At 34.5% G+C, this 11975-nt stretch overlaps 1 protein-coding gene across 1 annotated transcript in view; it reads left to right on the forward strand.

Moving 5' to 3' along the window:
* Positions 1-7325, forward strand: part of LOC107659526 (uncharacterized) — an 11776-nt gene extending 4451 nt beyond the window's left edge. The window contains exons 5-17 of the mRNA XM_016448505.1: positions 1399-1548; positions 4061-4165; positions 4258-4560; positions 4634-4684; positions 4758-4805; positions 4881-4937; positions 5583-5633; positions 6455-6508; positions 6603-6686; positions 6790-6811; positions 6891-6931; positions 7062-7102; positions 7224-7325. Of these exons, the coding sequence (XP_016303991.1) occupies positions 1399-1548; positions 4061-4165; positions 4258-4560; positions 4634-4684; positions 4758-4805; positions 4881-4937; positions 5583-5633; positions 6455-6508; positions 6603-6686; positions 6790-6811; positions 6891-6931; positions 7062-7102; positions 7224-7325 (1109 nt within the window). The remainder of the gene's footprint in view (positions 1-1398; positions 1549-4060; positions 4166-4257; positions 4561-4633; positions 4685-4757; positions 4806-4880; positions 4938-5582; positions 5634-6454; positions 6509-6602; positions 6687-6789; positions 6812-6890; positions 6932-7061; positions 7103-7223) is intronic.
* Positions 7326-11975: the final 4650 nt, after the last annotated feature.

Consider the following 11975-nt stretch of genomic DNA (forward strand, 5'->3'; position numbering starts at 1 on the left):
TTGTGCTAAAATGTCTTGCATGTGCATTGAAAAAAAAAAAAGATATAGAACGTTTTCACTCAAAATTGCTAGTAAATTTCACAAATGATTACAAAGAACCCACAATTAACATATTAAAATTTGATTATTTTAAAGCTGAAAGACTGAAATAATATTTTCTTGTACAATGTACTTTTTTATTTTTTGTTTTATTAACAACTTTGAAAAATCTTTTTTTTTACTGCCAACAATATGTTATCCAATTAAAGCATAATTACATAATATACAAAAAAATGTATAAAAAATAAATGTTTTAAACCCCGGGTTAATACAGTTTAAACTCTGGAATCAGCAATGTTTCACGTTTATGAATCCTGCCTGAGTTGCAGTGCTAAACTAAAAAATGCTTGTTTAATTAAATATTCATGCTTTTTAAGTATGTAAATGAGAGGTTAACCCAGGGTGATGACTATAATGGCCAAACACGATTTAGCTCACACTGACATATATAATGAAAATAAATGATTAGTACTGCATTAAAACTAATGATTTATTTTATTACCAAAGATGGATGTGACACAATAGCCCGCTTCTCTCTTCTCACCACTACATTATGCATTGTGGTACATTCAGTTATACACATAACCCAATATGTTATGTTTCCACCGACTTCAACTTAAAAACTTATGCTCAGTTGATGCATTTTTTTTTTTAAGTATGATCAAACTAGTTGTCGCTATTACAACTTAAATTAGATTAAAGGGGGTTCGGTGGCTTGCTCAAGGATCAGTCGTGGTATTGAGGGTGGAAGAGAGCACTGTACATTCACTTTGCCCACCTACAATCCCTGCCGGACCTGAGACTTGAACCCGTGACCTTTGGGTTACAAGTCCGACTTTCTAACCATTTTCTTAAAACTGTACTGTTCTAACTTTTAGGACTTTTTTTTAGTACATTTTAAAATGAATTCTTTAGTACGTTCTTACATTTTGGTATTTTTTTTTAATCATTACCAATGTCAATGACAGAAAACAGAACTGTTCAAACAGTTAAAGCTAGTAAAGGTGGGGTAGGCGGAGAGGCAAACAATAGCAAGCTAGCTTTAAAAGCATAAGATTCCACCCTTCCTGCAAATCACTCTCCAAAGCCACATGTCCTCCTGTGCACAGACAGACCAGCTTTTAAACAGAAGATGTCTTGTTTTTGCAGCTCCAGCTCTACCACAGTTGTCCTGTGGCTTTGAAAGACCTCAACACTTCAGACAAATAACTATAACAAAAAACTATTGTGAGAATATAAGAAAATTATATTCAGAACTTCCCTTAGCATCAGAAAAAATAAAATGTTTGTGTTCTCATTTAGCCTACTTGGTTTGATATCCTAGAAGATCATTACATTATATTGTGTTTAATGTTACAGAGACATATCGTGCCATTGCTTTCTACTTCCTCATGTATGTACTGCTGTGGTGTGTGTCTGAATGTCAGTTCATCGCTCTTTCATGTGTCGCTGACATGGTGCTGCTCATCCCCCTCATCTTTACACTCTTTCTGGAGGTAAAATCTCAAGGTTAGTCACAATTTCAATTTTTAAATAAACTTTGATGTCCTAGCAAGTGTCTGTTCTCCTCTGCTTTAGAATAGACACATTTTTGTCTTTAATATTTGCACCATTATCTGTCAGAAGTGCTTATTTTAGGTACTACCAACATTTACAAAATAGTCCAATCAATATTTAAAGCCTAAATAACAACAGCAAAACATCTAACAATTACAGACATAATATGCACAGCTATATTTGCCATATCAAGCAATTTGTGGATAAGGGGACGTGATGATGAAAAAAAATGAGATGGGAAGAAAGCTATATTTTAGTGCTTATGCATTTACATTATTTTAAAATTCATACGTGTGCAATTGTGTTACAGTATGTCTAAATAGTGTATGCTGTATGTTCCTCAGTTGGTCTGTTACAGTTGTTTTAGTTCTTGTTCTTTGAATTTAAGTTGTGAGTAAACACAAAAGCAAAAGCCAATGTTATTCTTAGGTGGATGACTTTTTTTGTGGGTTGCAGTTTTCTTGTAGTTGCATGCAGGGTCGTGCACAGGGGGGTGGCCCGGTGGCTAGAGCCACTGCCCCTTTGCCCTCATCGGCTGAGTTGCCCTCACTAATCCCCCCCATCACCCCAGCTCAAGCGGTCTGTTACCGCTCCGTGTTTTCCCGCCCGCTCCGCAGCATCACTCACGATCTGTGCCCACTCTCTGGAGTGGAGACCACAGTTCCCAATGTCGTTGCATTAACAGGTGGATGCATTCCACATTACAGTCAGTGGATGATTCGCTGAATTAGTCATTTGGTAGTTTGTTTTTGTACTTCTGTCGGTGTAATAAATGCTCTAAATTAGTTGTTTATTAGTATATAATATAGAGTTATGCTGTAAAATATTAAATTAAATGTCTAATTCTTATAGGGGAGAGTGGGGTAAGATTAGCCATTTTTTACTTATGTGGTCCTCAAGATAAGTTAAAATGATGCAGAAGTACAATCCTATCCCATCCTATCCTAATGAAAGTATTCCTATCATTTTAAATGATCAGAATGTATCTATGACAAAAGGTTCTAAAAAATATGGCTTCTTATAAAAAAGTGTTCCTGTGGCTCCGTTGATCAGAATGTATCTATGACAAAGGATTCTAAAAAATATGGCTTTAAAAAAGTGTCCTCATAGCTCAGTTTGCCCCAGGTTAGGGGTAAGTTGACCCGAGTCAAGTCAGTGGGTAAGATGCACCATCTGGGTGTAAAATGACCCGACCAAATCTGATTCAAACCCATGTGAAATAAATAATAATTTAAAAACTAATTTAATAATTTCCTTTTGCAAACAGTCATATTTCTTTTCATAAAGTTAACTTTAACAACAAAAAAACAACAGAAAGTTTAAATTTCAATATTTAATTGTTTGCATTTCTGAAACAATATGTTGAACACCAAAGTTGTAGCCTTCCTAGTTACTTTAACAAGCCAAAACACGTTTTTAAAGTAAATGGGTGCCTTCCACTCCTCTCATGTGTTGCTCCTTTTCACAGTCTGGCAGAAATGATTGGTGGTTCCAAAATACATGGTCACATGACAGTAAAAGTGTACAGTTGCCAAGATACAGGGGGCGGGTCAACTACCCACTGGCTCAACTTACCCCACTCTCCCCTACTTCCATTGAAGTTGAGGCAGAAGCAGGCTCAGAGAGTGAGGGAGAGCCCACTCTTATCAAAACATCTACAATAAAGTCTGAAATTATTACAGAGTGTGCTGTCTTCTCTTTTAATTGTATATATGTAACAACTGGATATTTGTATTAACAAGCACCCACCCCCCTAGTGCCCCTTTTTTTGGTTTTGGGCCACTGCCCCTCAAAATGTCTGTGCACGGCCCTGGTTGCATGCATGAATTAGATGCATGTCGTCAGAAATAACTTGTAAAAGGTGATATGCCACAACACCAAAGAGTTTTTAGGTTTTCTCCGAACCTCTGCCTTGTTCTTATCAACCAGTGGTTCTCAACCTTTGACTTGAAGGCCACCCATTGTCCAACACAATATTCAAGGCCCTGGCTATTTTCTCTGGGGTTTCGGTTTTATTCATGATAATGTTGCTTGTTTTTAACAAGTTTAACAGAAATAATTAGATACGATTAATTTTGTGATAAGATTCAAGATTCTGTTTTGTTTTGTTTGTTATTATTCATTAACACTTCTTGATTTAATTGTGTTTTAGTATATGAATTTAGTTTTTAAAATTATTAAAATAATTTTAAGTCATCTTTTGGCTTTTTTTTGGAAGTTTGCGGAGGCCCCCAGTGGGCCCCTGGTTGAAAACCACTTCTCTATTATGGTCAAAGCAAGTTACTTTTGTTCACATTAGTTCAGTGATGTCAATGGGCATCTTGTTTTAAAATATGAGCCTTTACAACGTAAAATCTTGCAGTTTTATTCTGACCAAGAAATTGTCCTTGTTGTTCAGCAGCTTATATTTACAACTTATATTTGATGTATTGCTATCTGAAGATTTACTGTTTTTCTGCTACAGGATTCTCTGATCAGTTTTGGCTGACAGCATCTCCAGCATCAGTTCAGAAAGACTCAAGCACAGTGCAGCTGAGACATGATGAACGTGACGCTCAGTCTGATTTGAGTAAGAGTAAGTGGTACTGTAAAGTATTACAGTAAAATCAAGCATGATCATAATCTAATGCTCTACTATCATATGACTGTGTGTGTTTGCAGATGAGCGGCCGGATATTAAAGTCATCTATGATTCTGAAAAGGGTGAATTTAGAATTCTTTGTGACATACCAGGATCAGATAATGATGGTTATACTTGTTTTCTTTCTCTTGGAGATGAATATCCACAATTTAAAAAGATACAATCTCATGAACTGTCTGGAAAAACACATTGTGGTTTTACAGTCTTGGAATATGAATTTTCAAATAATCTGAAGTCAGTCGAGAATAAAGTAGTGAGCTGCAGTTATTCTCCAAAAAACGCAACATCCAAACGATCATACAGTGAGAAGTACAACCTTACAGGTTTGTAATGTTAGTGTTATCTTCACATTTTCAGTTTGTACAATGTTTTTAATGGAGATTTTTTCCTCTATAGATTTGTTTTCTGTGAAAATTCAGTCACCACCAACAACAAAGGGAACTTTATGTAAGTTCATCTCATTTATGATTATTAATTTTTGTGGTGATTATTTTGTAACATGGTAACAGTTTCTATGCAGATTCAACACCAACTTTCTCTATAAATGCTACGACAATAGAGCCAAAAAGTGAGTGAACTAAATGTGACACAACAATACTGATGATTTCAAACAACTTTGAATAGTAAGTTCTTAATATTTCAGCAACTCTGGCTACAGAATCCAGTGCTTGTTGTGAGACCACAATAAACCCTACAACTGGTGAGCACCTATTTTTAATATTAAGATTGAATTTCATGATCATGAGTTTTGCAATAACACCGATATCATTTAAAGGGATTATGTTAAAACCATTCTCAAGATTAAATCCAGCGCTCAGGACACACATGTTGGAGTTCTGATGAGGTGTTTTTCCCCTGCAGTCATGAGGATCTGAAACACTGAGTTTCATTCTGTATTTGCCCTCAGAATTGAGGAACAGTTTGTAGATTCAGCCCCAGTCCTAATGACATTAAAGACTTCACTGCGTAAAATAGCACTTAAAACAATCTATAAATAAATACGGTAAAATAATATTCTGGTTTAGAATAAGTAAACACAGGTCAAGAGGTAAAACAAATGAATATTAAATAGATTTGAGGATGTAAACTTTAAGGAAGTAGATCATTATTTGGTCATTCTGAGGTGAAGTTTTCAGATATGACTCATATTGTTCTCAAAACTACGAAATATCACACAATCGGTTTATTATTAAAGTTAGGAAGAAATATGTATGACTATTCATAAAAATATAATTACTTGGAGATGTTTAATGTCAAGAAGTATCTGAACTAAATCAGTGAGAAAATAAGAAATATTTGTATTTAATACTGTAATTGTTTGATGTACTGAATTGCTACATTGTAGAAACTACTCATCTTTCACAACCGCTCAATGTCACATGGAACACGACAGGGGGTGAGTTACTGTTTTACAGTAAAGGTTGTTGTTGGAGCAGATGTTAACTTTAACTAAGGTACACTATGTAACTTTTTTTTTTGCTCAAAATTTACAAAATTGATATAATGAGTACATCATGAATCCATCTTCCAAAACATGTTTTGTCTTATCTTGAATCACTATGGTACACCTATAATAAGTGTTTATGTTAGGACTATTTTAGAGGCCAGCTGCTGCAGAGAAGCCCAGTACCTGCATGACTTGTCATATACATAAACAGAATATAGAAGAAGCTCCGGCTACAATGTTCTTCTGCAGGATGCATGCAGTTTTGTTTATTCACTGTTAGAGTGACAAAAGTTACATAGTGTACCTTTAAAGGAATAGTTCACCTAACAATGAAACTTTGCTGAAAATTTACTCACACTCAGGCCATCTAAAATGTAGATGAGTTTGTTTCGTCATCAAAGAGATTTGGAGAAGTTTAGCATTTCATCACTTGCTCACCGATGAATCCTCTGCAGTGAATGGGTGCCATCAGAATGAGAGTCCAAACAGCTGATAAAAAAATCACAATAATCCACACGACTCCAGTTCATCAATTAATGTATTATGAAGTGAAAAGCTAACGGCACCCATTCACACGGCAGAGGATCCACTGGTGAGCAAGTTATGTAATACTAATTTTTGCATATTTGTTCCAATGAAGAAACAAACTCATCTACATTAGATGGTCTGAGGGTGAGTACATTTTCAGCAAATTTTTATTTTGGGGTGAACTATTTCTTTAAGAGGTGTCAGAGTGTTCAAGTGTCTATTCCTCCATTTCAACCTTTTAGTTCTCAAAGTTTCAACTTCTACTGAAAATGCTGTCCATAGAACACCAAGAACAAGTACGTATTAACAATCAGTATAAATCAATTAATCACTGCAACTGAAAACTTTGCAAATGGTAATCAATCTATCTGATTTCTTGGTGACACAAAGAAACATTGCTCATCCTGACACTGGCAGCCACAAGCGGAGGGATTTTCCTGACCGGACTCATGGGCATCTGTCTGTGCTGCATCAGTATGTTACCTACACATCTGAATATACTGTACAGTAGACTGCCTTTTTAATATCCAGTTTGCAGAACAACACATTAATGCACTGGTATGATATATTTTACTAGGACTGCAACCAAGGAAGAAGAGGTAAGACTTTTCTAGTGCACATGCTGTTAGGGTTAAAAGCATAAAAATATAAATAATTTTTATTTCTTATTATTTTAAGCCCTGTGAATACTTCTGTAGCAGCCATTTCCCAGCCCTCAGGTGAATCATAATTATTTATACTAATTATTATGTAATGCATGTTATGAGCAGGTTATGTACATTAGTTTATTGAGAAAAAATAAAATATTGTGATAAAATATAATTATAACATGTATTTCTAATGTATCAGATGATATTAACGCCAACGAGGAACGTTCTGAAGAAAATGGGGTGAGTATAAAGACCTGTGACAGAGACCTTCCAACATTTACAGCCACCACCACATTTATTTATTTACTTCTCTTTTATTTCTTCACATGTTGTATATTTATCTACTTTCTTTGCTCTACAGATGAAACTGTACCACGTGTACTGCACTATCCCTGATGTCGCTGCAGACTCTCATGTGTTATACAGTCTGGCACAAATGCCAAACCATCCTCTGCCAGTTTAAGTTTATATCATTATATTATAATAATTCAACTAATTGACATTAAAAGAGAATGTGGATGTTTCACTTTCAATCAAACTATCTTGTTTTTCTAATAATCAAAAACAAAAAACAATGCCAGAAAAAAGTGATGTCAGATATTATTGGTCTATTAATGGCATGCACATTTTAACTTGATCACTGCTGTGCAATACAAAAAACAAACAAAAACTGTTTTGTGTGACATTTTCAGTGGTTTCACTGTATGTTTGTGGTCAGTATGTGGGGCACACTACTGCACATGCATACCCAGCCTCTCACTTCTCCCTTAAACTTTTCTTTGTATCTCAGCCCAGTGAGAATCTGTGATTTAAAACGTACATTTTAGCCACATAGTTTTAGTCATTACATCCTTGTATTTGTGCATTGTTGCTTTTTGTCAAAGCCAAAGGTCATCAAACATTATTCCATTACTCGAACATTACAAAAGAAGCTTTTTTTCCCCCAAAAATAAGGTTATTCAAACAAAAACACATCGTTTTCACAAAAGCTTTACATTACGTAAATAACTATTACATTTTCACCATTTGTATCACTCCACTTCAAGTTATTGTGACCCCCCCCTTATTTATTTATTTATTTATATTAAATAAATAAGAACTTTTTAATAATTCACAATGTATGTATAGTGCCACAATCAATCAATCAATAATTGAATAAAAGTTTTCAGTACAAATTAGCACAAGTCAAGCTGCGATACCAAACAGGACCACAGGGAGACGCCAAAGACCACTAAATCGCCCGCCTTTAGTACTATACGGATCCATTCACAGTCGCTAAATCTCTGACCACCGCATAATCAGCGTTCATTATAAAACATTCATGAATTTAAGCCAAATACACGCTGAAAATAATAATGACTGACATCTGGACGTAAGTCACTATTCTGTGCATTAGGCTGTTTTGAACTTACTGTTTGAATTCGTTTACTGGATCCTTGGACTTTGCAGGAGTTTACCGGTTTAAAATGATGTGATCGCAAAAGCCTGCTTCTTTTCATTTTAAGATATTATTTTCGTTATAAAGTACTGATTCAAATTAGTAATCAATAATTAATTATTATTCTACTACTCTGGGCACCTCCCCGACATGCTCTCGCGCCCCACACACCACTTGCATTCATTCACGTGATTGATTAATCGATTAATCGATTGATTAATCGAGATTAGAGGTGATCCTGCCTGGGTAGTGTGATTTATATAGTGTCCTTTCTAATCATATTATGGGATCATATAATCACCCAGACCCTGACGCTTTTACTCTGAGTACCTGCAACATGTCAGAAGTGCCGGTACGCACAAAAAAGTGCAGGTACTCTAAAGGCTAAAATATAGAAGTGCCGGTACTGTGTACCGGTGCGTACCGGCCCACTTCAAGCACTGGTTCATATGGTAAGTGATCTCTTTTGTTTTATATCTTATGTGAAGTTTCCCCATGAAATAAGGTAGACCCCTTTTTCTGCCTCCTTTCAAATTTCAATAAACTGTAAGTGTACATCTTTCTTTAACCATTATACATAAAGCCTATAATTGCATTGTTAACTTTATAATTACTATAACAGCACAACTGAGTTAACCAATTCACCATGCAATCTGATTTATAACTCTGACTTAAAACTAATGGAAACTAACTGGACAATTAACACTGTTGTAAAGCAGCTGAGTTACTAACTTGTTTGTGGTGTCATGTAGTGTGGACTATAGTCATTGTTTTATTCTGCAGAGTGCAGACCCACAGCTTGCAAGACTAAAAAGCCAAATGTTGCATGAATTAAATGCAGAATGCACGACCATGCCACAACATTCCCACTGCGATTATCCATTTCTTGTATGTATAATTGTTAAAATCACACTCTAAAAGACATAACTGAAATAGTGACACTGGTTAGATGAATTTACAATGAAATAAAAATACATGTTAAAACTCTCTATATAATGGAATTGATCTGCATGTGAACTGATTATGTTGTTGTTGTATTTCCAAACTAGTAGTTGATTTAAAATTGTGATAGCTAGGCCTGGAAATGAGGTCGTGTATAAGTATTTTAAATGCACCTTGTGATGTTGTTGAAATCTCTTTTCAGTTTCAACAGCGACCTCTACTGTTGAAGCTTTGACTACTGCCACAAGAACTTGTGAGTGACCTTCATTTTTAAACTAAAACATACCTGAATTACATTGAAGGGATTCAGGTTCAAAAAGTTTCTTGTCAGCATCTACTGTTGTTAAAGGATGAGTGGTTAGACATTTATTTTCTTTATTTCCACCGATAGTTGTCAAAGCCTCAACTCCTGGTACAACTGCTGTTATTGGAAGTTAGTATTAAAAATGATCTGAAATTAATCAGTCAATAATAACTGAAAACTTTGCATATGGTGATCAGTCGATCTGATTTCTTGGTTGCAGAAAGAAATGTGTCTTATCATAAAACACCAGCAGGGGGATTTTCACTGCAGAAATCAATTTTATGGATGAAGAATGGAGGCCAGAAACAACGGTTTTAAGTTAAAAAGTAAAGTGGTGTGGATTATTGTGATGTTTTTACCAGCTGTTTGGACTCTCATTCTGACGGCACCCATTCACTGCAGAGGATCCATTGGTGATCAAGTGATATAATGCTACATTGCTCCAAATATTTTCCCATGAAGAAACAAACTCATCTACATTTTGGATGGACTGAGGGTGAGTACATTTTCAGTAAATTTTTATTTTGAACTATTTCTTCAAACTTACTGTCATTTAAAGAGGATCTGATCTCTTTTAAATTGTTTTTTTTTTTATTATTGTTTATATATTATCATTAAGTTGCAAAATGATGGCCTGTTTCCTGTATATTATATTATATTATATTATATTATATTATAAACAGAACACTTATAATATAACTTATTAGTCAGAGATAGTTCTGGATAGCTGTAGATCTTTTTAGTAGTTATACCACTATTGTCAGTAGATTAACTGAACAACATTATAACATCATAACAATTTTATCATATATTCTAGTGCTTTATGATACACGTCAAATTGCATATGTTATTAAGTACAGTCTTATTATCTACACTTTCACCTACGTAAAAAGTACACTATAAGGTTTCCTGTGGTCTGATGTACCCCATTGTTTGAGTCTCATTCTGTCTCTTTTCTCACACTCGCTGTAATGGAGTTTTTCCATCTTCATAAATTTTCGGCTCCTCGTGGAGGTTCAGTCTTACAGCAAGTTATTTATCATGTTTAATTGTTGCTGAAAGACTAATATTCACATTTGTATTCATGTTTTGAATAAGTTTCATTGTCTAGAATATTTCCTTATGTTTGATTGGTAAATAGAAAATTCAATCACGCAAAGTACAAAATGATTACAAATAGTGAAAACTGCAGGGGAATGATGATGTTTAATACATATAAAGGAATATTTGAATAGCTGTGACAAAGGTCTTATTCAAATGAATTTAAGTCTGTCAGAATATGGACCTTGTTTATTAAATGGTGTGCTTGTAAACATGGTCATTTAAGAGATGTAGTGAAGTGATCTGTTTTGTGTTGTTTCAGAGTCTCATACTGTAAGAGTATCTCCAGATGTCATAAGAGAGTCCAGCTCAGTGAAGATCAGCTGTGAGACGCCAGCAGAATGTTACAGTGAATTAGAGTTATTTCAACACAAACAAAGAACAGAAGAATATAAAAGTCAGTTCATCATGTGCTCACTTGTGCTGAAGTGTATATTATGCTGTAATATTAATAGCAGTACTACATAGAATTTTATTTCTAAACTAAATGAACACTGTAGCATTGTTGTAACCTATTTTAAATCTTAACAGTGACCTCTACTGATGAAGCTTTGGCAACAACCATAAAAACTGAGTGAAGTTTCTATGAATATTTGTAAAACTAACACAAACCTTAAAATGTCCTCCTCTCATGATCATATCATGTTGCATATTAATTTAAAATAAATGTAATAATAAAAAAACTGCACATAATGCATCTGATTTTGTGCAATTAAATGTATTCCCTTAGTTTAATATAAACTGTAATATAAGATGGATTAAATCATAAATCATTTTTTCTTTTGACAGACTCATGGCTTTATTTCTGTCTGGACTCATAGGAATCATCTGTCTGTGCCACTTTACCAGTAAGTACAATGTACAGGTTTAGTTGTGCATAAACTGAACTCCATGATATAGTAACATATGATGATAAAGTCTGTCTCTCTGCAGGTTCTGCTGATGTTCTCACAGAGCTGAACTACACCTCCTGCCAGATGGAAACATCTCTTTTAACTTCCTCTGTGTGCTCCTCAAAACATGGATGACCTGTTTATGTTCTTCACTGCATATTAAATCTAATTTCTATAGTTTTTACACTTTTTTAAATCAGCTAGTTTAATATACACGCGCATGCAAGTTCTAACAAAAAGTTAATATTTTCACTGCAATTGTCATAGTTTTGTTTGTTTTATATTCTCTGTCAAAAAGATGAACAAAAACATCAAGGAGTAAACGTACCTAATAAAGGTAACCACTGGATAAATAATTTCCATATTATTAAATTTGATATCATAATCTAGTCTATCTTCAAGTCTATTAGTAGTATTTTTGCCATATTTAAATGT

The sequence above is a fragment of the Sinocyclocheilus anshuiensis genome, unplaced genomic scaffold (genome assembly GCF_001515605.1).
Source record: "Sinocyclocheilus anshuiensis isolate Anshui unplaced genomic scaffold, SAMN03320099.WGS_v1.1 scaffold848, whole genome shotgun sequence".
In the NCBI taxonomy this organism is placed as follows: Eukaryota; Metazoa; Chordata; class Actinopteri; order Cypriniformes; family Cyprinidae; genus Sinocyclocheilus; species Sinocyclocheilus anshuiensis.